Here is a 26,508-nt window from a genome sequence, read left to right on the forward strand (position 1 = left end):
TCCATGTCCTAAGCTTTAGGAATGAGAGACTTCCTGGGTTTTGATCCGTCCAAGTGATGTATCTGTAACCAGATTGAAGAATCACATTTTATTATAAATTAATTGTATATACTTTCAGGTGTGTTAGATACTCTAATTCTCAGTGTGTTTCTAGAAGATCTTTGGCAAATCATTTATATCTTTATTTAGGGGGTTTAAAAGTGTATCACATGATGAGTGGCCCCAGATTAAAACTGCATTTTGGTTTTTTACCTGCTTCCTAGAAGCACGGGATTGTCCACAAAGGACAGTATTGGAGTGAGGCTTCTTTGACGTTTTTGGAGAGTCCTGACATAACTTCTTTTTAGACCTGGGGGCTGTTCTGCTGACTGTTAATCGGTGGTCAGTTACATCCGATTCTTTAGTTTGGTTAATTGACTCTAGCGGTTGGGAATCTTCGGGATCTGTGTCTGATTCAAAAATATGTGGCTGGCTTTTCACTTTTAGTGACTCATGGCTTTTCCCTAAAGTCTGTGTTATATATTTGCTTGTCAAATTCTCTTTTCCATTCACTTGGGAGCCAACAGCACTTTTTATTACACCTAAATTGCTAGTTGGCATCTGAAATACTGAACTATTAGACAGTTGTTTATTTTCACTTGAACTCATGATCAATGATCTTCCACTAGAAAGGGGCTTTTTTGTCATATTTCCATGGGACTCAGTGTTTTTTTCTTGCCGAGATCTACAAGTCTTGAGATTTACATTTTTAGCCTTCACCTGAATGCTATGATGACGTTTTTTAGCAGTTGGATCTAAATTCGGTTTATCGTCCTGGATCTCACTAGATTTAAGGGAAAACAACTTAGATTCTGTATCAACACGTTTTCTTCTCAGGTTCTCAGCTGGTAAGATACTTTTGTTCATCTGTAATGGTCGACTTTTGAAAACTGGTATGAATTTAGGGGCAATATTATGTTGGGGGCTAAAGTCTGTGTCTTGAACTTGAGCACTTCCTCTGTTGGGCGTGGGTACTCCCAGTACCATCGCGGCCTGGTCGGACAGCGGTTTCTTGCTGCTCTGCACAGACTCCGGTTGGAGGCGCAGAGCCGAGGACCCCGCGGGCTTCGGCCGGCTGGCCGAGGGCGCCCCCTTGTGGCCCGCAGCTGCTGAGCACGGCGGGAAGCTCGGAGCCCGGGCGGGTCCTGGGGAAGGGGCTGGAGCTGGAGCGGACCTGAACCTCTGTCCAGCCGTTAGATTGGGCAGCTTGACTTTGTTTTCCTGAAAGGATAAACATTAGAAAATGTAAAACTGTCCTTAAAGGAAAAGAAATAATTTATAAAATATCATCAAGATAAGAATAAAAAGTAACACTACAGTGTATAGAACAGCTAAAGAAAAACAAAAAACAAATGGGCCTTATTGAGGACATGTGTGTGTCTCTTATGACTTTTATCCTACTTTTGATACTATCCATACAAGTTAATGTTTTCAGATGAAGTTATGTTCTAAACTGTAGTAAATGAACTGTAAAACCCATACGCGTAGCTACTGCCGTTGTGTTTCAAATGTGCTCATGCGTCTGTCTCTCTTCTCTCCGTTTTTTTCCCTTTCAGCTTCCCAAAGATCATTTATCAGTATTGGTCACCAAAAAAAAAAAAAAGAGGACAATGTAGCGTTCTTATCTTTTAGTGTGCATGTTCACTCTCCCTAAGTAAATACTAGACTCTTTGAGGGTAGGAAAACCATGAGTTACTTACTCTTACATCCTTCACATTCTTAAATCCTCCACAGTTACTAACAAAACACTTATTCAAAGAAATTAAAGTAATGGAAGAGGCATTTACACTGGGCCTTTCAGAGTAAGTGCAATACTGACTATAGGGCGCTGACTGTCTTAATCATTTTGTCTTCTCATTGCCTACTAGAGTGCTGGTACCTGGAAGCGTTTTGGAAACATTTGTCAAACTGACTTGTCAGATAATATCAAGGAGAAACAAGTGTTCATAGACTTCTTAAACAAATTGTAAAAAAAATATAAAACATCAAATAATACCATTTTAACCATTTTTAAGGATACAGTTCAGTGGCATTAAGTATATCCCCCACTGTACTTCTGCTGTGTAATCATCACTACTATCTATTTATAAAACTTTATGCCAAACAGGAACTTTGGAGGCTTTAAGCAATAACTCCGTTTCCTTCTCTTAGCACTCTTTCTAGAGCCTAGAAATCTAAAATGAACTTTTCTCCTTTGCAGCTAGGATTCAGGATGTGATTTAAGATCAACCAATCAGATGCACGCATAGTATATATGGAAGAAAGAAGTGAGGTAAAGTCATGCTTCTGTAGTTTCTGCTGAAAGGTCTACTTATGGATGACTTTGGAATTTTGGTGGCAGAGTGAGCAGAAGTCCAAGTGTCCACTCACCAGCTTTGTAGATGTCTGGAAACAGAGTTTAGGACAGTCACTTTCCTGGCGTGGATCACATTAGGTAAACATACCACATGCGCTTTACCACACATCACCAACCTCACCCTACGAGGCTTTCCTCTGTACACAGGTGCTACCACGGGGAGGATGATTTCTAAATTTGCATAAAATTCTATCTCAAAAAGATGCTTTGTCAGAAGTGACTAACATCTTAAAGTGCCTAGACTGAATATTTTCTGTTTGACAAAAATATGGTTCAAGAATTAAGTTGAAAGCAATTACAGAAAATCCAAGAACATTTTTAGACTCTTGGTTTTTATAAACTGTAATAACTGTTAAACAGCATCCATACTACTTGAGATACAAAAAGAAAAACTCAGTCAGGCAGATTTATATAATAGGTTACTTGTATTCTGATATAAAACTCATCTAGAATTTGTATCTGAAACATTTACATTCATGTCCAGTTTTGTCTTCAGGAATATACCTAAATATACCTGAATATTTTCCAGGAATATACCTCTGATGGAAATAATTTCCAGGGTTTTTTTTTGCCCCCGAGCCTGTCAATATATTATTTATGCATTCTTTCAATTTCTAAAATATAGTAAATAGCTCAAAGGGGGAAACCTCTAGGTTTATATTAAAAAAATCTTTAAAGGCTACAAAAAGGGCTTATGTAAACAGCAGATGAAATCATAAATAATTCACAGAACTTAAAATACATAAATTGTCAACTAACCAAAGCTTTGTGAAATAATAACCTAAGAGAAAACATATGCTTTACCACATTATGACCACTATTCTGCCAGGTGTCACTGTGGCTTAGGTGACTTTTAATTTCTAGAACTGCATACAATTTATATAACTTTGTACATTAATGTAAAATTACAGAGGGAAATCAAAAGCTTTAACCTATATTTAAATAGATATCAAATAGAGGTCCAGAATTAAGGAAATATTTAAATAAAGCTTGAAGACTAACCAAAATGATGGATCATATGTGCTTTATCTATTAAAATTTGGTTCTGTGCCTTGCACCACCTGAGTGTTTCTTTAATTAAAGTCGAACCAGGATTCAGTTAAGCTCAGATTTAGCTAGAGGTTTGTGGGAAATATGGGTCTTGGAAGAAAGTGTTAAGTTTCAAAGACATGACAACAGGGAAACCATCATTCAAATGCAAAAAAAGGGAACATTTTCCAGGGTAAATGATCCATTTTTCCCAGCAAATAACTGGCATAAATAAAAGGGAAAGGAGTTTGGGATGTTATATAATAAAAGAGATCTAAAAGATATAACAACCAAATTAAGTGAACCTTGCTTGGATTCTGATTTAAACAAAACCTCGAAAATAAATCTTTGAGATAGATAGGGAATTAGAGTATGAACTAGGCTCAGATGGTAATAAATCTGCCTGCAATGCAGGAGACCCGGTTTCAGTCCCTGGGTGGGGAAGATCCCCTGGAGAAAGGAACAGCTACCCACTCCAGTATTCTTGCCTGGAGAATCCCACGACAGAGGAGTCCATGGGGTTGCAAAGAGTTGGACATGACTGAGCAACTAAGTACACACACACAGAGGAATTACTGTTAAATAATTTTTTAAAAAGCTCTTATTAGAAAAAGACACATATTAATGCTAAAGTCTTTACAGATTAAATAATAGTACATCCTGGATTTGTTTTAAAATATTACAGTTTACCCCGCATTCCAAAAATATGTCAAGGAGTAACCAGATGGTAGGCATACAAGAGTTCATTATACTATAGTAACTTCTTTTATGTATCTTGGAGAATTCTCATAATTTTTTTTTTTAAAGCTAATTGGGCTAGGCACTGCTGCTAATTTATGAAACCCTTTTTTAAGTCAGTTGAGTTTTTTCAAGCAGTTTGATCCATTTATTTTTCATTTTTTAAATTTATTCTTTTTTAGTACTGCATGACTCTTAGACCTAACAAGGTGGTAGCAATAACAGAAACTAACATTTACTGAAGGTTTAAATACAAGCATCTGTTCCAAGGAGGATTATCTAATCTAAAAATAAAACCCACAAAACCCTGTGCAGTCTGGTTCTGGGAAGGAAATGGTGATATGCTGCGTAGAGCTCCTTCCAGAAAGGGGGATCCCCGCTGCTGGGTGCTATCAGCAAACCTCCTTTGGCAGTCAGCCCCTGCAGAGATGGCCTCAGTTATGGATGCCCATCTCACTCAAGAATTTGCCTGTCTCGAGGTGGCCCAAATCTAACAACAGATTGGAAGGAGGCATAAAGCCCTGCTATTTTGGCCAATGCAGAACCACCGTGATTGGCCATTTTAGTACCTGCTTTGGTTTTGACTTCTCCCTTCACCCAATCTTCCTTCCCTGCCTCCCATGGGTGTTGATTCCAAGGGTAGTTCTCAACAATCATCACACACACTGGACTCTGTTTCAGAGCAGGCTACCTGAAGAGCCCAATTTGTGATGAGCACTAGCATTACCACTACTGCAATGCCCCATTTTACAGCTGGGGGAACGGAGGCCCAGAGAGATCAAATAACTTGTCCAAGATTATACACAGGCTTCCCTTGTGGTTCAGCTGGTAAAGAATCCACCTGCAATGCGGGAGACCTGGATTCGACCCCTGGGTTGGGAAGATCCTTTGGAGAAGGGAAAGGTTACCACCTTAAGTATTCTAGCCTAGAGAATTCCATGGACTGTATAGGTCATGGGGTCGCAAAGAGTTGGACATGACCGAGCAACTTTCACTTTCAAGATTAAATAAGTAATAAGGGGTTCAAACCCAGGCAGCCTGTCTCCAGAGCCTGAGATCTTAACCACAAATCTAAACTTTCCAATTTTAGAACTAAGAATCTGATTCTTCAGGTTTCAGTTTTAATTTTACAATGTATTTAATTGTGTGGCTTTGGTTGAATTACTTGAATGCTGTGAGCTTCAGTTTCCCTTTCTGCAAAATTGAGGAAACAATTTTTTACCCCAAGAGTCTATTTTGGTAATTAAATGAGAAGGCATACAGAAGGCGCTCAATAAAACTGGGTAGGAGAAATTCTTATCGTCAGCGTTCCAATTGTCAGAGGCAATATAAAGACCAGAAATTCCACATAAGTGTTATTTTGCATTTGAGAAGCAAATATTCACAAATACATTGTCTGCATTCACCATTTCCAAAACAGACATGGGCTAGAAATATTAGGTAGTCAATAAATATATAAACATATTTGATAAAAGTGCATGATGTAATGACACGTCTTCTAAATTCTTCAGATTTAGACTTGGCCAACAACTAAACTCTTTAAAATGTTATGTCTGGTCAAAATTTTAAGATTCATAAAGTTCAAAAAGACATCAGCTGGTATTCATTCACCCACATGCCCTTCCAGCAAAATGGCCTTACCCATAGTACCTGATATCTTGGCTGTCATGCTTTTGTAGCATTTATATGAGGTGCTGACCCTTAACCCAAGGACACTAGACCCCCATGCTGGCTAGTGACAGATGATGTGATCTGGCTTGAAAACATAAAGCAAAAAATGTCATGAGGCATAGTCTTATAGCCATAGCAAGTCAACATACATGAAAGCCTAAGTCATTTGCACAGTGGAGGCTACAATAAAACAAGGTGCTAGTAGTCAAGAAAGGAGACTCAGCAATATTCCAGTAATCCATATTATATCTCAAACTGCTCAAATTATTCAAACCTTTGTCTTTCCTTCTGATGAAAACATATTATATCTGTCATGTAAAAGAAAGATTCTTGTTGAAAAATTTAAATTAAATATACATTTGTTCTTCCAAAGCTTCCCTTTTGATTTTGTTGCCTTTTGACAAAAAAATTGTATCCTATTGTGTGTGAAGATAAGTCATCTTATTTTCTTCATCAGTACTGCTTAAACTGCTACTTATTATTTTTTTTATAAATAAGATTTCACTTAGCATATCATCTTACAATAAAAATGCTCTCAAGTTAATTCAATTTCTATCAATTATTCAAAGGCTTTCTCAAAAGAACTTCAAAGAAAACTTGGATTTATATGAGGCTGCTGCTGCTGCTAAGTCACTTCAGTCGTGTCCAACTCTGTGTGACCCCATAGATGGCAGCCCACCAGGTTCCCCCGTCCCTGGGATTCTCCAGGCAAGAACACTGGAGTGGGTTGCCATTTCCTTCTCCAGTGCATGAAAGTGAACAGTAAAAGTGAAGTCGCTCAGATGTGTCCAACTCTTAGTAACCTCATGGACTGCAGCCTACCAGGCTCCTCTGTCCATGGGATTTTCCAGGCAAGAGTACTGGAGTGGGGTGCCACTGCCTTCTCCTTGTACGAGGCAGATGTTTCCAAATTATCTTGTAAGATCATTTATTCTTTGATTCTTTGAAAAAACACGTAATGAACATATATTAAGTACCAGGAACTTAGGATATGTTCTCTGCCTTCTAAGAAGTCACGTTACATTAATTAGAAGAAAAACAACTACCATAATACCAAGGTAAATACAATAATAATAGGAACGACAGTACAAAAAAACAAAGAGTATCAGGGAAACACTGAACGGAGGGGAGAGACCCAGCACAGTGGGTTAGGCTGTCCATCGCTGACGGCAACGATCCGAGCAACACACGTGCAGAGCGTGTCCAAGAGAACTCGGTAGGACATGGAAAACTACTCACCTGCAAATGCAGTGTGGTTAGTTCTTGTGTGCAGTAGCACGGTTTAGTTGTCATCTTTATGGGAAATCCACATATATGGGGCAGTTTAGATTTTAAATCTGAAAGAAAGCTTTTCAACACACCTTCCATATCTACCCTTGGAAAGAACTGTATGGGTTGACTTCTGATGCAACTGAGAGGGTACCTGAACATTGTTAAAGAACAATGGAGTATATTTGCAGATAGGAGACAGCATTTTTTTTTTAACTGATGTAAAAAGGTCTTAAAATTGTAACTGCTAAAAAGGCACAAATAACTAAATCCTAACTACTTTAAATTTTAACTTTCACAATAAAAACAACTCACAGTAGTACCCTTATTACTATATGGCTCTCACCACAGACAGGCAAACTAATGATTTATAGAAAAGACATTATGATCTTCATAGATTATAAATGTAAATATTCACAGTAAACAATAAACAGGTTGCATTTCCAGGAACAGTAAAAATTCAGCACAGAGAAACACCACATATGAATTGCATTCAAGCTCTGAATGTGGTTCTTTGAGCGAAGCAGTTAACTTTTTCAGATATATAACATTCTGAAGACTTGGAATAATGTCTTGGTATTTAATGAAGGGGAATAATTGATAGCTGTTAACTTCAACTTTATATTAAGATTTGGGTTAGGAAGTATAGAATACAGAAAGAGAACACTAGGCTCCTCCCTCTTCCTTTTAGAGACCAGCTGGTCAGAATACAAAGAAACAAATACGATGAAACCAGTATTAATTAACATGGGAGAGTTTCGCCTGAGTACTTGTGCTCTCTCCGTGTGTAGATTTTTAAAAATAACATCAAGAAAAATATTTTCTCAAATCAATGAGGTGCATTAAGTGCTATTTAAATCCTCTAAACTTTGCCTGTGAAATTATTCTCCAAAAAAGAAATTTTCATTGACATTCTTTCAATTCCACCCTTTCAATATGCCACTGGAGGGAGCCCTTGGCTAAGGAGAATCCTATACAATTATTTTGTTCCTTTCTACTAGGAGTCATGCCTGGATCCTAGGGTGGGCAGAGAGCATCTGTAAAGGATATGTGAAGATCCTTTCTCCTATCATTTTGAAGTAGATGCTACAGTATATTTTAATAGTTCCAAGGTCTTCTGGAAGCTTATAGCCGTACTAAAAATTAAGAACAAAGTTGAAATTCTTTTGAGTGAAAGCTAAAGTTAAGGTTAAATTACAAGAAGCAAAATTAAATAGCTACTAATGTAATATATATTTCTATTCCTTACCAGGCCATCCCAGTGCATCTGGAAATCTTCATATGAGTGGAAAGGACAGTCAGGGGGTATAGAGTGAAGAATACTTATCATTCGTCCCATTTTCATACTATGAAAAATACAGTTGGTAAAATATTATGAGCCAGTGCTTAGACAGGGAGCTTCCCAGGTGGCACTATAGTGTAAAGAAACTGCCTGCCAATGCAAGAGATATAAGGGAACTGGTTTCGATTCCTGGGTTGGTTTAAGTCAACTATGTGATTTGGAAAGCATTCAAAAATTTTAGCAACTATCAACATATAAGTAATAAGCTACTCATTTGCTCCCAGTTCTAAATTAACATTGTATTAAATTCTTAATAAAGAACTGTTAGGAAAAACAAAGTTGAACTGATGCAAACAATACGCCAGTTACAAACACCCAACTATGACTAACACAGTGTTGCCACACAGACGTAGGCCTGGTGATTTCAGACTTCAGGGAGAAGTCTGTTAAGAGTTGAATGAATCGGAAGCAAATCTATGTTCCCTATCTACCTCTTCTCTGCTTCTCTGCTTCAATGACCAAGTTATAATGCAGATTCCACTACTTAAGTTCTTCCTAATCTGGTTAAAATTTCATGCTAATAGTCATATTTATGTTAGTAACAAGTCATTTTTTTCCCTTGAAAATAGTGCAAACTTATAACTTAGCTCAAATCAAATGATAATGAATCATTAATTATATGTACACGTTTATAAGGTTTTATTGATGTTATATATAGTTGTAATTTCATAATGAGATATCTAGAAATTTTACTGTTTTAAAATGAGCTCTAATAAAGATACAAATGTGTAATAAAATTATTTTAGTAATTTGATGGCTTCTGCAAGTATGACAATATTGTTTCAGTATCTTTTTAAAGTTATAATTCAGTTTCCAAAATCCACAAAAATGGTTTATACTTTGCACATAATAATGTTGAAGCAAAATAGGAGAAAACTACTGTATCCCAAACCCACCCCAGATAATACAAACTGAAATCTCACCTTGGCAGAACATAGCACCAGTTGCTTAAAATGGACTGTTCCTCAATAACAGCACTCTGGTTAGTTTCAAAATTCTTTATAATACTCTGAGAAATATCAAATTCTCTTAGCTTTTGATAGAAATAAGAATTTAATGCATAAGTCCTCCAAAGAATTTGGCAAACAAAAGGAAACATTTAAAAACACAGATTTCATTAAAATAAAAAAAAAGAAAGATTTATCACACATACACCATCAGTTAAGAAACAGTTTCAAAGTCTGTTACATTGAATCATGTATAACCACTTTACACAAGGTAATCAGTGTTTCAGCTCACCCCTTTTCCTCCTCTACACAGTTTATCAAATATTTCATACTTTCCCTCTTATTGTCCAAAGCCAAACTCCTATTTTGTACTTACTTGAACTGGCTTTCAGTTTCTTTAATTATGTTAAGTGGGAGTTGAATTTCTGTCCAAAGGAAGATATTTACATTCTGTCAGAATAGCTTCTTAATTAAATTTTAAACAAATTTTTTAAAGTAGAGGATGAGGATGTGTTAGGAAATTATACCTTCCTCTGGTCTTCTGGAAGCAAGAGGACAGAACCAACAACTGCACTCTCTTTTTGTATCCCTTCTCCAAGATATGGAATGCTTTTTTCTTTGGTGCTCAGGTGCCCTGTCTGTGGCAACTACTTGCCACTTACAGTTTCCTCACTCTGGGTAGTGTGGGCCATTTTCTTACAGCGAGGCAGAAGTTGGAGAGACCTCAAGTGAGGTGCAAAATAAAATATTAACGGGTGGAGGACACTGTGTTTAGAGAGAACATTTCACATCCCTCGCTCTTATTCATTCATCTTCGGGGAAACAACATTCTAACTCTACTGCCTGCGGCTTCTCAGTGAACTCCAGCTGACCCAGCCAATTTTCCAATTCCTGGACAAGCCATCAGCATTATAACAAGGCCCTGGCTTAAAGCACTGCCCCCCACACTGATTTATCTGCATTCTGCCAATACAAACCTTACAGGCCTAGATCTAGACCCCTTTCCTCCACATTCAATGACTAATCCTGCTCTGAATTTCCATTTTATTTCTGAGATTAATGGAGATACTAGAAATGTATGTGGTGAGGCATAGTGTGGAGGTTTTAGTGGGTGAAAGATCACAGCGGGTTTGGAGCCTTAGGGAGGTTCCTTGTCAGTACAAGATATTCACTGGCTCTGTGACAGAGAAGAACCAACCTGAAATATATGTGATAGACCATTCTCAAGCCCTGTCTCCCAAGCCTGACCTTGAAAGGTGTAACACTTTCCATTCATATAGAGATAGAAAGCTGTGGAACCTTTGTCTTGCTGGAGGTTTATAGGAAGATCATGACTTGACCTACAAGGACAGCTGCAATAACAAAGGCTTCAGGCACCAAGAAGTTTGTAACAACCAGCCACACCCGCTCCCTCTTTAGTATAAAAGCAGCCTGAGCTGGAACTTGCTAAGATGGCTCTTTGGAACACTAGTCCACCATCCTCTCCATCTGCTGACAGGTCTTTGCCCAAACACGTCGTGTTTCAATCTACTGGCCTGCCATGCAGCGAGCAGTAAGAGTGTGGACTCAGTAGCAACTCCAAGTACTTATACTCAGGTCAGCTTTCCTACTGGCTTACATAACTGTTGAGGGCCAGAACATAGATCCCATTCATTTTTGACTTGTCTACTGCCTTAACATAACAAGTAATCAAACAATGAATGAATGGAGAAATGAGTGGAGCGGCGTTTGAGCTGGTCCCTGAAGAACAAGCAGAGTGCATGGCACATCAAGGGGCACATCAAGGGGCACGCTAAGCAAAGAAGAGTCTTCAGTCCTGTGCCTGGGCTTCCTCAGTGTGGCCACTGTGGGTCATCTGGGCTGGAAGACTCTTGGTGGGGATGGAGTAGAGGTGCTCCGGTGTGCTCTGGAAGACTCAGCGGCATCCTGGCCTCTACCCACTTAACGCCGTAGCAACACACCCTCCCACCGAGTGATAGCCCAGTTTTCTCCAGACGTCACAGATGTCTCACAGGGAAGAAACCACTCATTTCACCCTCCACCCCTCTCTGTTGAGAACCACTGTCACAGAAGAAGGAAAATAACAGTCACTGAGTTACCATTAATGTGAAAGTTTCTATACTGGGTGCTATGAGAATAAGCAAAATAGAAGATAGATCCTTTTACTAAGAAGGCAAAAAGTGTTAGGTGTAAAAAAAAAAAAAGATGAAAAAAACCGTAACAATGCCAATGTGGGTTTATTATTAATATATTTAGTATGAGCTGAAATAGCACTTTTAATATTTGGAGGTGAAAGAAAAAGCAAAGAGCAGGTGCTGAGGCAATGCAGCGTTGTGGAGTCTTGAATGCTACCTAAAGAGATTTTTGAGCAAAGGAATAACATAATCAGATCTGTGTTAGACAGACAGAATGATGTTTTCTTTGGTAAACAGATTTAAGACAATATCAGTATGTCAAGTATTTAATAATATGGATTTTGATAATAAATTTCTCATCACTCTTGTTAAAAATTAAAACTTCCTAGCATATCAGTAATGATAATAAATAAATTAATTATATAGTAATAAAAATACATTAATTATATATAAAGAAATAAAAATATGTGGTACCTGAGGTGGTGGCAGTCTGATTGTGTGAGCTTCTATGCTTAGACAAACTTGAGTTGCTGTTACATTGATATCTAACTCTGAAAATAAAATATTAACCATGAACTTTCTGGAATTATTACTCCAGCCTAACAAATTAAGTATTTTAGTAACATAAGAAATTAACTCAATTTATTCAAGTTAGAAATTCTGTTAAGAATTGATTTTTTTTACACATGGTAAAATTCAATTAGTCACCTTATATAGTGAATATATTTATATTTTTTGATGGTCTACAGATGAGACATCTAAAAGAAGACAAACGCACAGAACAGTACATATGTGGGTATAATGTGTAGGGCACAGTTACAATGAGAAAAATGAGACATCCCACAATTGAGAGGAAAACTTAGCAGACACCTTCTAGAAGCCTGACATTTATTATATGTGAAAAATGAAGACTCTTCTTAAATCAGAATAGGTACCATCCCACGTTTTTGACTTACTAACAAATGTCCTCAAATATACTGGCAGATATATTTCAAATCTTTCAGAGCCCCAAGGCATCTGTCTTGCTTTCTCATAATTAAAATATTGAAGGCAAAAGGAGAAGAGGGCTGCAGAGCATGAGATGGTTAGATAGCATCATCGACTAACGGACATGAATCTGAGCAAACTCCGGGAGATAGTGAAGGACAGGGAAGGCTGGTGTGCTGCAGGCCACGGGGTCTCAAAGAGTCGGACCTGATTCAGTGACTCCACAACAACATCTAAGTCAGATAGTGCTACCTGAAATAAAGCATGCAGGGGTTTCTGGTGTACTGGTAATGTTCATTTCTTGATCTGAGAACTGGTTCTAAGGATATTGTAGTTTGTGAAAATCCAATGAGCTATACATCTACAGCTTGTAAGTTTTGCTACAGAATATTACATTCAGTAAAACTAAAAGAAAAGATTCTAACACCTGAGTGAGGAGTGTTGCTGTCCTAAACTGCTCTCTTTACCCTCTGACAGCTTAGTCTCCTGACAGTGTCTGGGGACAGGCGAAGAAGTCATTCACCCAGAGCTGGAGCACAGTGACTGTCACTGCCCAGCTTACACACGAACCCAGAGCAAGAGGGGCAAACGGGCTTCAGCCTGAAGCCAACTCAGACAGAACAGTCCGTGGGTGACATGGAGATTTAAGGCTACGGTCAAATGCTGGTAAAACCACCATGACTGACAATGTCTACTTGGCTTAGGATTCCCATCTATCTGCCATCTCTGGACTACTGATAGGAATGTGTCTATCTGCAATAGAACCACGCACATCAACGAAAGAGTTAGATTAGACCAATCTGTGGCTCTTCAGGCAATCTTTTTTTGAAAACAAGAATCATGTACTCAAAAACCCAAAGCTTTTACTTACAACAGTACTAAAGAATTCTTATAATATGGTTCTAGAGACTATACATTATAAATACCTGCAAAATTAAACTGTTTTAGTTATAACTTTAACTAGAGATATTAAAAATGTAGCTTTTATATCAATTAAGAAAAGTGAATTGTTTTCTCATGAAGTAGAATATATATTTTTGAATCAGAAGTGGTTTCCTGAGTGAAACTGATTATAACAGTATCTGATTAACTTTTGATACAACCTAATCATCAAGATTTTAACAACCCAACAATCTATAACATTTTTAAACAACTATTTTATTAATGTTTTATCTATTAACTTTTATATTTTTACTTACCAACAGCACTTTGCTTTCCCATCTGAGAAAGAAATTCTCTTCCTTAAAAAATTCATAGAATACACCATATTATTAAAACTCATAAATCATGCTTAATATAACTTCCTTATGCAAAGTTATCAAAGCTGCAGAAAATGCTTTACAATGCAGTTTTATACAAATGAATATCTGATGATAGTTCAGAGAAAAAAATATAACACTCAAAAATATCTTTTATATTAAAAAGACAGAAATACTCAATTCTTCCTGCACATATTTTTTCCTGGTATAAAATAGTTAGAAAACAGATCACAACACAAAATTCAGAATAGACTTTTGGTTCCAACAACACTAATAATTTGTGTTCATTTTATTATAGTGCTCCATAACTTATATTTATTCCTTTTTAAACATCAAGTATTCTATAATGAAACCACTTTTTTTCCATAGAAACACTAGGAAATCTCCTCTGGATATAATCACAAAGGAAGGAGAGGACACCTTTGTTGATGGGGGCTTGCTTAAGAATGTTTGGTTGGGGCTATGCTTTAAAAACCATTCCCTGTGGATACATGTATAATATATGTATGGCTGAATGTTTTTGCTGTTCACCTTGAACTATCACAACATTGTTAATCAGCTATGCCCTAATACAAAATAAAAAGATTTTTTTGAAAAAAAATTCCCTAAAAACAATATATTTTGAAATTAAAAACAGACGTACATAATAGAAGTAATCTGGTTCAGAAAGCCCTAATGATTGAAAGAGATAAAGTCACCTTGTACCAAGAGATGGCCAGCTTTATTCCAGGCTGGAGCAAGTCTAGCTGTGAGTGAATATGAAAGGCAGTTTTGAAGAATTATAGGAATTACTTGCTGTGGAGCCTCCACCTAAAAATATTAAAGCACAAAATATGGGCAAGTTCACAGTAATTGTTATGCTATACTATAAACTCAGAGAAAATGTCTGTGTGTTTAGATCACCTCCCAACAAAACTGGGTTATTCTGGGTAGAAGTTACAGCCATCACTCCAGCTAATCCTATCTGGTTCTGAAGTTAAAGAAGTGTTAAAATAAATTCACTTTGATACTATGACTGTAATGGCCAAATTCTACCAGTTTATCCTGCCCCAATAAGCCTAAATCTTTGGAGCTCATGTGCTCCAAAGCTTACACTTTACTTTGTATTCTGCTCTGCACAGAGGAAGCCTTGCCAAACTACACTGTAACATGTTTCATTACTGTTCACTCTAGTCCAATATCAGAAAAGTTAAATGTTTACATGGGCACACATGGAACCAGCAGTATGCATGTGTTTGCACCAGATACAATGCAACAAGTATCTCTACTTGCACACAATTTTCAAAGGTCAGAATATTCACTTAGGACCAATGGGATCCAGACACATTGTCCCACTTGAAATAACTAAAACACTGGGTAAGTTAAATGAAACAATGTTTCACAAGACACAGGCCATCAAGCAATAAAAAAAGACAAACCCCTAGGAGTTGGGAAACGCATGAGACCCCAGCATATTGATTAAAGAGGCTTTCCAGGCTGCAGTGCAGGGAAGGGGAATCCTGGAAGAGGCAGCCGGCTCCCTGGGTTGAATGGACAGAACTGAGAGTCTAGGGAGGCCACGGGAGCTACAGTTTGGAGGGCAAAGTATTGACAGAAGAGAGCTTCACAGAGAGAAAACTCTGAGATCAGCAGAGTCCCTCCTTGAGTATTCAGTTGCATATGGAATAGCATATTCATATGAGGAAACACTCAGGGCTGTTTGCTATACAAACATTCTTGCAAATGCAGCCAGAGAAAACACTGCCAGGGCCTTTGTTAGCACGACAAAAGTGAGACAGCCAAGAACTGTCACCCAATAAATAAAAAGGAGGAAAATATTTTTCTATGTTAAGATTCCCAAGGGCAAGAAGTTTATCAGGTTCCCAGCTTTACCTCCAGAAACAAGCAAAGTGCTCAGTATATCATAGATGTTCAATGACTATCTGCTGTGATTATTACTCATGTACAAAGTATCCAGATGAAGACAAATTGAGCATAATCGTGAAGGCTCAACACAGGTGAGAACACTGCTTTCCCACGGATGGTAAATGATGGCTAAAGTCAGCTTTCAGGTTATTCAAGTATTTCTTAGGGAAGTGCAAAGCATCTCTGGGTATTATTGAGACTTCATCATTCTCCTATAACTTAGGCATTTCATCTTGAAGATGACCAAAAACCTCATCATCCCAAACTCCACTAGATCTAGGAACAGAGGCCAACAGTGATGCCTGGACAGGCTGCTAGAATACCCAAGGATGCGGTGCCTCAGACACCCACGCAGAGACATGATGGGAGCTCCAGCAAAGTCTCAGCAGCCTGAGCACTGAGACACGACAGGTGCTCTACCTCAAGTATTCATTTCTTTTTTCTTTGCTAAGATCCAGACACTCATCACCATGGGGAATAAAATCCATATTTTTTTGTTCCCTTACTTATTAGCTATATGATTGTGGGCAATTTTTTCACCTCTCTGGGTTTCAGTTTATCTGTAAACATGGGATATTCACTTCTTGGAAAATAGAGATGACAAATGAAATTATGTCACATAAAATGTCTGCAAGAAAGTACCCAATAAAATTAAGCCTCTTCCCCCTTTCTCTATTAAATGTGCACAAATAAATTGTCCTGAGAGAAAATATCAGTTTTTTCACATGCATAGAAACAACTTATAAGAAAGGTATTCTAATTTTTGTTTACTGACAAAATAAGTTGAATGTACAAAATCAATAAAACAACATCTGGAATTATTATCCTTTTAAAAACTTACCTTAGCTCTGTATTTTTCCATATAGGCATGAAGTTTTCCAGCTTTATAAAATGTTATCTATTTAAAAAAATCCATATTTATAAAAATGACTTAAATATATTATTAAATAATGCACTACATAAAGAATTTAAACATTTATACAGCAGAACACAGCAGAGGACCATCATACTAACAGTTTCTATGCTCTGGAGAAAGAAGCAAGTGATAATCATTCTCTTCCTGAAATATTGGATTGACCAAAAAGCTCCTTTGGTTTTTAAGCAAAAATAAAAGACACATTTTTCATTTTCACCAAGAACTTTATTGAACAATGTATTCATCATTTTGTTCTGCTACCTTCTGCCATTTTTCAGGCAACTTCATAATTCCATCCTCCAAAAACTTTTTATCTTTTTGAGCAAAGAACTATTCCAGGTAACTTTTACAGTCTTCCAGGAAACTGACATTTTTTTCCATTAAGAGAATTTTGTAAACAAAAGGAAATCTTAAAGTCCAGTTTCTTGTGAGTATGGCAGATGAGTCAGAATTTCCCACCCAAGCTGTAGCAGCTTTTGCCTGGACATCAAAGGAACATGCGATCTTCTATTATCTTGATGAAGAATATGCCTTTTCTGTTAACTAATTTCAGACACTTTTTGTCAAGTGCTGCTTTTAGTTAGTCTAACTGGGAGCAGCTTGTTGGAATGAATCGTTTGGTTTTCTGGAAGGGGCTCATAATGGAGAACTCCCTTCTAACCCCCGCCCCACCCCCCCCCGCCCCCCCCCCCGCCCCGCCCCCCCCCCGCCATATACACAACATCACCTTCTCTGAATAAAGACCAGGCTTAGTTGTGGTTGGTGGTGGTTCATTTCATTTGTTCCACAGTCTTTTCAGTCCCACCTTATTTTATAGTATCTATTTTTCATCACTCATAACAATTTGTTTTAAAAATGGAAGCTTTTTTTATGTTTAAGTAGAGAATTGCATGTAGAAATATGGTCAAGGTTTTTCTTGCTTAACTTATGTGGAACATAAACACCAAAGTGATTAACATAACCAAGCTGGTGCAACTGATTTTCAGTGCTTGATTTGGAAATTTTGAGTTGACATGTCAGCTATCTCCCACGTGATATAACGTTGATTGTTCTCAATTAGTGTCTCGATTTGATCGCTATCAACTTCAAACTGGTAACACCAAAGAAGCTGAAGTTGAACAGTTCTATGAAGACCTACAAGACCTTCTAGAACTAACACCCAAAAAAGATGTCCTTTTCATTATAGGGGACTGGAATGCAAAAGTAGGAAATCAAGAAACACCTGGAGTAACAGGCAAATTTGGCCCTAGAGTACAGAATGAAGCAGGGCAAAGGCTAATAGAGTTCTGGCAAGAGAACGCACTGGTCATAGCAAACACCCTCTTCCAACAACACAAGAGAAGACTCTATACATGGACATCACCAGATGGTCGACACTGAAATCAGACTGATTATGTTCTTTGCAGCCAAAGATGGAGAAGCTCTATACAGTAAAAACAAGACCGGGAGCTGACTGTGGCTCGGATCATGAACTTCTTATTGCCAAATTCAGACTGAAATTCAAGAAAGTGGAGAAAACCACTAGACCATTCAGGTATGATCTAAATCAAATCCCTTATGACTATACAGTGGAAGTGAGAAATAGATTTAAGGGACTAGATCTGATAGACAGAGTGCCTGATGAACTATGGATGGAGGTTCATGACATTGTACAGGAGACAGGAATCAAGACCATCCCCAAGAAAAAGAAATGCAAAAAAGCAAAATGGCTGTCTGAGGAGGCCTTACAAATAGCTGTGAAAAGAAGAGAAGTGAAAAGCAAAGGAGAAAAGGTAAGATATACCCATTTGAATGCAGAGTTCCAAAGAATAGCAAGGAGAGATAAGAAAGTCTTCCTCAGCAATCAATGCAAAGAAATAGAGGAAAACAACAGAATGGGAAAGACTAGAGATCCCTTCAAGAAAAGTAGAGATACCAAGGAAACATTTCATGCAAAGATGGGCTCAATAAAGGACAGAAATGGTGGGAACCTAACAGAAGCAGAAGATATTAAGAAGAGGTGGCAAGAATATACAGAAGAACTGTACAAAAAAGATCATGACCCAGATAATCACGATGGTGTGATCACTGACCTAGAGCCAGACATCCTGGAATGTGAAGTCAAGTGGGCCTTAGGAAGCATCACTACAAACAAAGCTAGTGGAGGTGATGGAATTCCAGTTGAGCTATTTCAAATCCTGAAAGACGATGCTGTGAAAGTGCTGCACTCAATATGCCAACAAATTTGGGAAACTCAGCAGTGGCCACAGGACTGGAAAAGGTCAGTTTTCATTCCAATCTCAAAGAAAGGCAATGCCAAAGAATGCTCAAACTACCATACAATTGCACTCATCTCACACGCTAGTAAAGTAATGCTTAAAATTCTCCAAGCCAGGCTTCAGCAATACGTGAACCATGAACTTCCAGATGTTCAAGCTGGTTTTAGAAAAGGCAACCAGTCCATCCTAAAGGAGATCAGTCCTGGGTGTTCATTGGAAGGACTGATGTGGAAGCTGAAACTCCAATACTTTGGCCACCTGATGCGAAAAGCTGACTCATTTGAAAAGACCCTGATGTTGGGAAAGCTTAAGGGCAGGAGGAGAAGGGGACGACAGAGGATGAGATGGTTGGATGGCATCACCGACTCGATGGACATGGGTTTGGGTGGACTCTGGGAGTTGGTGATGGACAGGGAGGTCTGGCGTGCTGCAGTTCATGGGGTCGCAAAGAGTCGGACAGGACTCAGTGACTGAACTGAACTGTACTGAACTTCAACTCATCTATCTGGCCATGGAGCACTGTCCAGAAAGAAATCCCAGCATGAAACTTTGTAAACCACTTTCGATATGTTCAATCAATCACAGCACCTTCTCCATACACTGCATAGATCTTTTTGCTGTTTCAGCTGCTTTTTACCTTTCTGGTATAGTGTTAGTCGCTCAGTCACGTCCGACTCTTTATGACCCTGTGAACTGTGGCCAGCCAGGCTCCTCTTTTCATGGGATTCTCCAGGCAAGAATACTGGAGTGGGTTATCTTCCTTCTCCAGGGGATCTTCCCAACCCAGGGACTGAACCTGTGTCTCCTGCATTGCAGGAAGATTCTTTACCATTTGAGCCACCAGGGAAGCCCACCTTTCTCATATAATAAAGTATAATTTACTGAAAGTGTTTCTTTTTTCTTCCATCTTCAATATTAAAATGGCTACACAAAAATGTATCAAGTTTGATTTTTTTAAAAATGCATGCTGATATGACAGCTGTCACAATACAGTCTAACAACTGTTTCAAATGAAGTGAAAGACAATGAAGCACTACAAGTGTCGTTTTACAGAAAAAACCAAATGAACTTTCTGGGAAACCCAGTAGAATCTATGGGTACATTCCTTAGTGAAGAAAGCCTTTCTGGAAATGAACTGAATCCAGAAACCATATAAAGTAAAAGGCCAGTAAATTTCATGTAATAAATATTTAATACCTTTCTTATTAAGCAATAATTTCTTAGACATGAATAAGGAAAATGGACACAAGTGGAAGATCAAGAGAAAGTTCAAAACATATTTTTATATGGTGACTTTCTTCTTCTTCTTGCTAAGATTAGGATACTCATTTCCTAAGTTTTTCAGGTAGAAAAGAATATAGAGACCTTACTGTCTACTTGTTCACTAACATCTTGTCTTTCTTAAAAATATTAAGAATGAGAAGATAAAAAATGGATATAAACCTAAAACCTAAAGAAAAATAAATAAACTAAAGATTTTGAACTATCTATCGGCATTATTAATAAATATTAATTTCTGGGAAATTAAAATCTCAGAATAAGAGCTATATACAGCACCAGAAAATATATTTCTTGTTCTAATTTTACTAAGTAAGAAAAACATTTTAATGAAATTTCCAAAATAAAAAAACATGTTGGCCCAAGTTCTTTAAACACAACTGGAGATCTGTTGGAACAAGGAACTTCTTTTATATTAAATGTAATTCTAAAGAATAAAATATAAAGAAGGATTAAGTCTGTGCTATCTTAAAAACTATGCCATTAACATATTTTATCCATTGATAATCTTTATTTTAACATCAATGACAGAGAAAACTAAATACGAATTCAGAGCCACAAAAATGGATCTTAAACATGAGGTATATCGAAGTTAAAGTCTGTTAATGTTTTGATCAACCTACAACACAATGTAATTAGTCTTCATAAGCTATCTTCAATTTGAGCTATAATTAATACCCAAATTAATGCTTATCAATATTGCTCTAAATAATTATAAATGATACTTTATAAAATGTTACAATACTAACCGCCATCACCACCCAAATTTGGGTAAATATTCCAGGTACAGGTGATGTAAGGATATCTTGGTGCAAAAACAGCAACTGCCTGTGGAGATGAAATGCATTCATTTTAAACTGGACTGCCCACTCTCTGTTTTCATTTTATCAGAACATTTAAATATTGCTAGTTCCAATGAAAAGTTTAAGCTTCTTCTAGGCAGGGATTGTATTATGGATTTCCATATGATTCTCCACACTTAGCATGGTACCTTGAATATTGTAAGCAATCAGCCAAGATTTGAATTGAGAGAACTATAAAGTTTTAGATATGATATTAATATAAAAACTTGTCTGCACATCTGTTTCTTATCCCTTTCATCTGTGAACTAAAATTTCTCTTTTAAAACTCCATTTCTATTTTAAGTATAGACTTGAAAAAGTCTAAGCACTATGAAGACTTCAGTTCTTCTAACTCCTATTTCTTCCATTTTCCTTTTTTTTTTAAAGTGGTGGTCAGAAGCACTGGAGAAAAGAGTTTAAGGAACAGTGTAGTTATCAACTACTTCAATGTCAGAACTATTGACTAGATTATTTTCCTTCAAAAAGGAAATTTTTTGAAGGAAAATGAAGTGGGTAGTGGTTTTAGTTAAGTATTCAAAAGACAAGTGAACTTACAGCAACAATCATTACACTTCAAATTACCATCAATAATTTTATTAGAAAAGATGGTAAAAACACAAAAGGGAATAGAGGTAGGAATACAAAAATTTTCAAAATTATTAATCATCAAGGAAACAAATTTTAAAGGCTAGGAGTGCATGTGTGTGGGGGGTTACATCAAAACGTGAGATGGGTCAACGTGTTTCTGCTAGGCTCATCTTTGTTGGCACTGTGGTGCAGCAGGCTTATGATTTTTTTTTAATGTTTATGTATTTGACCGTGCTGGGTCTTAGTTGAGGCACACAGGATCTTTTAGTTGCAGTGTATGAACTCAGTTGTAGCATGCAAGAGCTAGTTCTCCAATGGGGGATCGGACCGGGCCCCCTGCCCACGGAGCATGGAGTCTTAGCCACTGGATCACCAGGGATGTCCCCAGTACGTGCTTGTACAAGATGTGCCTTTGTCTGACACAACCACGTCTTTGTCTTTCTGTTCTAGCCTCTTTGTCAGTTATTGGGACAATGAGTCAAAGCACCCCTCTCTATGGGCAAGACCACCTTCAATATGAGAGTGAATGGCAGAAAATCTCTCTTAAGGTTTTCTACTTACTTGCTTCCCTAAGGGGTCACAAGTAAATGCTCAGTGGGTATCAAATTATACCTTAGCAGGAAGGGTACAGATTCCTGGATGTACTTGAGTGGGAAAATACACAGTGGTCAGAAGACAAGTTTATAAAGAAGAGCAAAATGGAGGACACCCAAGAGTATTTTACTTCTGACTCCTAGCCATCTTATAAGTGTTTGCTCCTCTCTAAGAAATTCAATTAGAGATAGAATCTTGTTATGTATTCTAAGAGTTCTTCCTTGAGTGTCTCAAACAATTTAAGGGACTAATACATGGTGGGTCTTCAGTGTTATACTTTAGGCGTCAACTTCTGGAAGTGTTTTCCAAAGACTATCTTAGGTTAGATATTTCAAGATAATTCTTGGAGAAATATTCTTACATCAATCTGAAAATCTAAAAATTATATTAACCTAAAATGTTTATGGTATCTCCTGAAGTGCTTCATAAATAGTAGGTACTTCATAAACAGTTATTAATGATTATCTCCCAAAACTTAAGACTAAGTTTTGACTTAATCCATTGATTTAATTCATCAATGTCTATAAAATTTGATTAAAATAACACACAAGAAGCCACAAATACAAAGACTCAACAGTGAGATATTCTATATGAAGTACTTTAAGTCCTCCCTTAAATGTAATTCAATATACTTGGTCAGAACAATACTGAATTCCTTTATTCTAAAATTGTATAAACAGATTTAGCAAATGAGTATCTTGCTTTAAAGGCGATACTATTAAAACAGTTCTTACAGATGTAAAAAGTTTAGAAAGTATTAGTTACAAGATTGTGTTTTTTTTACCTGCATATCTTCATTTGTCTGCTCCTAATCTCAGTGTCTGCCACTCCGTTATGCAATATTATCTTGACAGCACAGAGTTTGTGTAAATCTGGAAGTGTGATGAAGAACAGTGACTGCTGCTTAGAATCATTCATATTTTCCTGTTGACTGAATGCCTCAGTAATCAGGTCTTTAAAAACAAACAACAATAAAAACATAGTAAACTTTTATTTATTTTACCAATAGGGTAAAGCATTTCAATCCATCACAGAATATTTGATATTGCATTGGTATACAATGGCAAAAACAAGTTTAGCAAATATTAGCAGTTAAATACCATTTACACTTTACCTTTGAGGTTTTCTAATGATAACCTAGAACTTGGGGGGTACAAGTTTTATTAGGATATAATTCATATCACATACAATTCGCCTATTTAACATGTATAATTAAATGGCTTTTACTACATTCACAGAGTTGCAACCATCACAATACACTTTAGAACACTCTGCCACTCCAAAAATAAAATCTATAATTTTAAACCTGCAGTTCTATACAGCAAATAGAATAATTTGAGTACAAATATCACAAAGAACCACCAGCAATGTGCATCAAATGCCTACTCTGTTCTGGGTACTAGATATGTTTCTGCTACATTGTTTTTATTTAACAAATTCTTTCTAAAATTTTTGGTTATTAAGTTTCTCTTTGTTTTCAGGAAAACAAAATCTTTCCTATGACAACAATACTTCTTAAAAAAATCAAAATGTAGAGCAAAGCCTTCTGCTATTTTAAGTTATCTCTATAAAGCATTTCAAAGCTGAAGAATATATTTTTCACCATTTTACACTAAAGAAAATTGTTTACTGAGATCTTTAAATTGTTATCTAGTTTCCTTTTCCACAAATTCCCTGGCTTTACAACTTCTCTGTGGGACACATTTTACAGTTGATAATTCACAGGGCATACCTTTGGGGTCTGTCTTACATATAACAGAAAAGAAAACTGCAATGTGAAATGATTTAAGCTCAGTTTCTCTCGGATACACAAACATATCCAGGGAAGGTAACTGGTATTCTGGTACTTCAAACTTTTAAGCATCCACATATTTTCTCTCTTTAAGAAAAGAAGCAGTAACACAGTCCTGGAATCTGGAGTGTGAGCAGCCTTAGGTCTGATCTCAGTAACCAAATACCCTTGTGGTGCCATTTGACCAATGGCAGCATTGCGCTTCTGGCTCCCACACATCTTTCTTATTCAAGTACCACAGTGCTTGAAATTTTCTTCATTAAAGATCATGGAATTCTTTTAAAACTGCGAGTACTCTTATAAAGATTAAAACAAAGTCACACAAGGTGTTAATTAATTTGGTGTACCTAATTAAGAAGATTTCTGATAGTAAAAATAGAAATATTCCTTCCTTCTCTCTGTTTTTCTACTTTCTCTCTCTATGCTAAATGCTTACTATTGTGGAAAAAAAATTTTTTAAATGAAGCACAAAGTTCCAAGGCCAACACAATCTACTTCACCAAGGTAAAGAGCATCAATAACGAATGAAGTAAAATAAAAAACAAGAACTGATTACGGCTTGGGCCCAGAAGTACAAAAGTGCATGTTAGTGAAAATAGTTAGACAGTTAAAATGCAGATTTGTTGCTTTCATTTCTGAAACACATTTCCCACTAAAATTACTTTCTGCCTCAGTTTTCCTTTAAATATCTTACAGCAAAGTCACCAAAAAATTCCTGTGAGTGGTCCTCTCCTTCTCTTGTCAACTTCAAAGACTGATCAGAAAACTGTGTGTAAACAACTCTGACCTGTTCGGGAATAGGCAGGAATTTATTTAATTTTATTATTTAGCATTACACGAAAAATTTTTTTTTCAATTCATAACTGGCAGAACTTACAAATTAAAAAGTACAAATTTCTTGCCCTAGATTGTGTAAGGACTGCATTGGAAGGCTCAAAATTCGGATGATCTGTTAACAGATTGTTTAGAGAGTAGCACCTTTTAAGCCACTCCAGTATTCTTGTCTGGAGAATTCCATGGACCAAGGAACCTGGTGGGCTACAGTCCATGGAGTCACAGAGTGAGACACGACTGAGCGACTTCACTAACTTCACTTACCTTTCACATCCAAGCTGATTAATGGAAAACTTGCCGGCTACAAAATAACATTTTGATCACATTTCTGCCCTGGTTATAAGTATTACAGTAAGGAACAGGTACCTACAAAATTGTCCATTTGATGACTCAAAACCCCAAGAGAACCAAGGTCATCGTGAGCGCCCAGTCTGTGAAGTCAGTGACCTGCTGGTTAAGCAGCGTCCAGCCCTGCCGGAGCTTCACTGCTCCTCCCTCTATGGAGCCTTGGTGGGAAGAGGCCTGACTGGGGGTCGGATTCCCACCGGCCCTACACACCGCTTCCAAGGTCAACAGGCAAGTTTCCTCCCCTGGGGCCTCATTTTCTTACGCACTGCATGGAATTGGTGGAAATATCTCCAAGGTCTTTACTTACGGTAAGTGCCTTATTTAAAAGGTGATTCTATAAATTACTGATTAAATTAGATGCCCTAATATTGGAACCCGTGGGCCTTCGTGAAAGAACGAATCTTGGTTCCTTTCTCTTTCAAAAGCTACAATTATCTCTTCAGCAGGCGCCTCCTGTCAAAGCAAGGCCATCAAAACCGCTCAGGAGGCGACGCCCGAGCCTCGCGGTGAGGCAGCGGCAGGCTGGGAGGCCGGCCTGGAGCAACCTCCGCAGCTCCCTCTCTCCCTCTCGGGCTCGTCAAGCAGTCGTGTTCCGGGTCACGCCCAGCCCACCTCAGTCTCCTGGCCTGCGTGTCCTCGCTCCTCAGCGCCCTCCCCGTGGCTCAGGGGTACTGTGTCCAGCATTCCTGGCCATCCCAGACCTCCCCTCACCACCCCTAGCGCCCCCAACTTACCCCAACTTATCCCAGCGTACCCCAGCTCTCTCAGCATGCCCGGAGGGCTCCCAGCATACTCTGCGTGCTCCCAGCATGCTCTGAGCGTTCCCAGCATGCTGCTGTGTACCCGTTTTTCCCGCCATAGCTTTTGCTGGCATGAGCCATTCATCCTGCACCCACGGTTCTCTGAGAGAGAGCTGGCTTTGGCGTTGGTGTGGCCCGGCGCGAGGCCGTTGCCGTCTCCCAAACAGGGGTAGGATGCATCCTCAGGGTATGCCTCTGGGGAGGGCCAGTGACTGAGCCCTGCGCTGACTAAAAGACGGGCTGTCTGGCCTCCTTCCCACTTTTGTTGTGTTTGTTTGAACTTGTCCATAATAAAAAGCTTTGAAAAATTATGTTTTTCAGAAGTAAAATAGATTGAAGATACAGGTCACAAATTGGGAGAAGATATTTTCATGAAAGTAATCCACGAGTGGTTAGTTTACGGACTATATAAAGAACTCTCACAGATCAGTTAGGGTAAGACTGTGTCATAGAAAAAAGCAGTAAAGTCATGAAGAGGTATTTTGCAGAAAAAAGGATGGCTTATAAGCCTATGGAAAGGTACTCAACATTGTTAATTATCAAATCTAAATAAGACCACAATGAGATACCATAGAATTGAC

At 37.8% G+C, this 26,508-nt stretch overlaps 1 protein-coding gene across 1 annotated transcript; it reads right to left on the reverse strand.

Moving 5' to 3' along the window:
• C27H18orf63 (chromosome 27 C18orf63 homolog) lies at positions 1 to 25,911 on the reverse strand. Its single transcript, XM_043888747.1, has 14 exons — positions 25,862 to 25,911; positions 24,640 to 24,732; positions 22,938 to 23,106; positions 20,879 to 20,957; positions 16,519 to 16,575; positions 14,471 to 14,582; positions 13,713 to 13,754; positions 12,001 to 12,077; positions 9,368 to 9,477; positions 8,352 to 8,448; positions 8,153 to 8,238; positions 7,073 to 7,256; positions 253 to 1,260; positions 1 to 62 (listed from the first exon to the last, which is right to left on the reverse strand). Exons 3-14 carry the CDS (start codon positions 23,069 to 23,071, stop codon positions 9 to 11), a joined length of 2,040 nt encoding a protein of 679 aa, XP_043744682.1. The 5' UTR covers positions 23,072 to 23,106; positions 24,640 to 24,732; positions 25,862 to 25,911; the 3' UTR covers positions 1 to 8.
• Between the last annotated feature and the right edge of the window lie 597 nt (positions 25,912 to 26,508).

Source organism: Cervus elaphus, chromosome 27, assembly GCF_910594005.1.
Source record: "Cervus elaphus chromosome 27, mCerEla1.1, whole genome shotgun sequence".
NCBI classification, from domain to species: domain Eukaryota; kingdom Metazoa; phylum Chordata; class Mammalia; order Artiodactyla; family Cervidae; genus Cervus; species Cervus elaphus.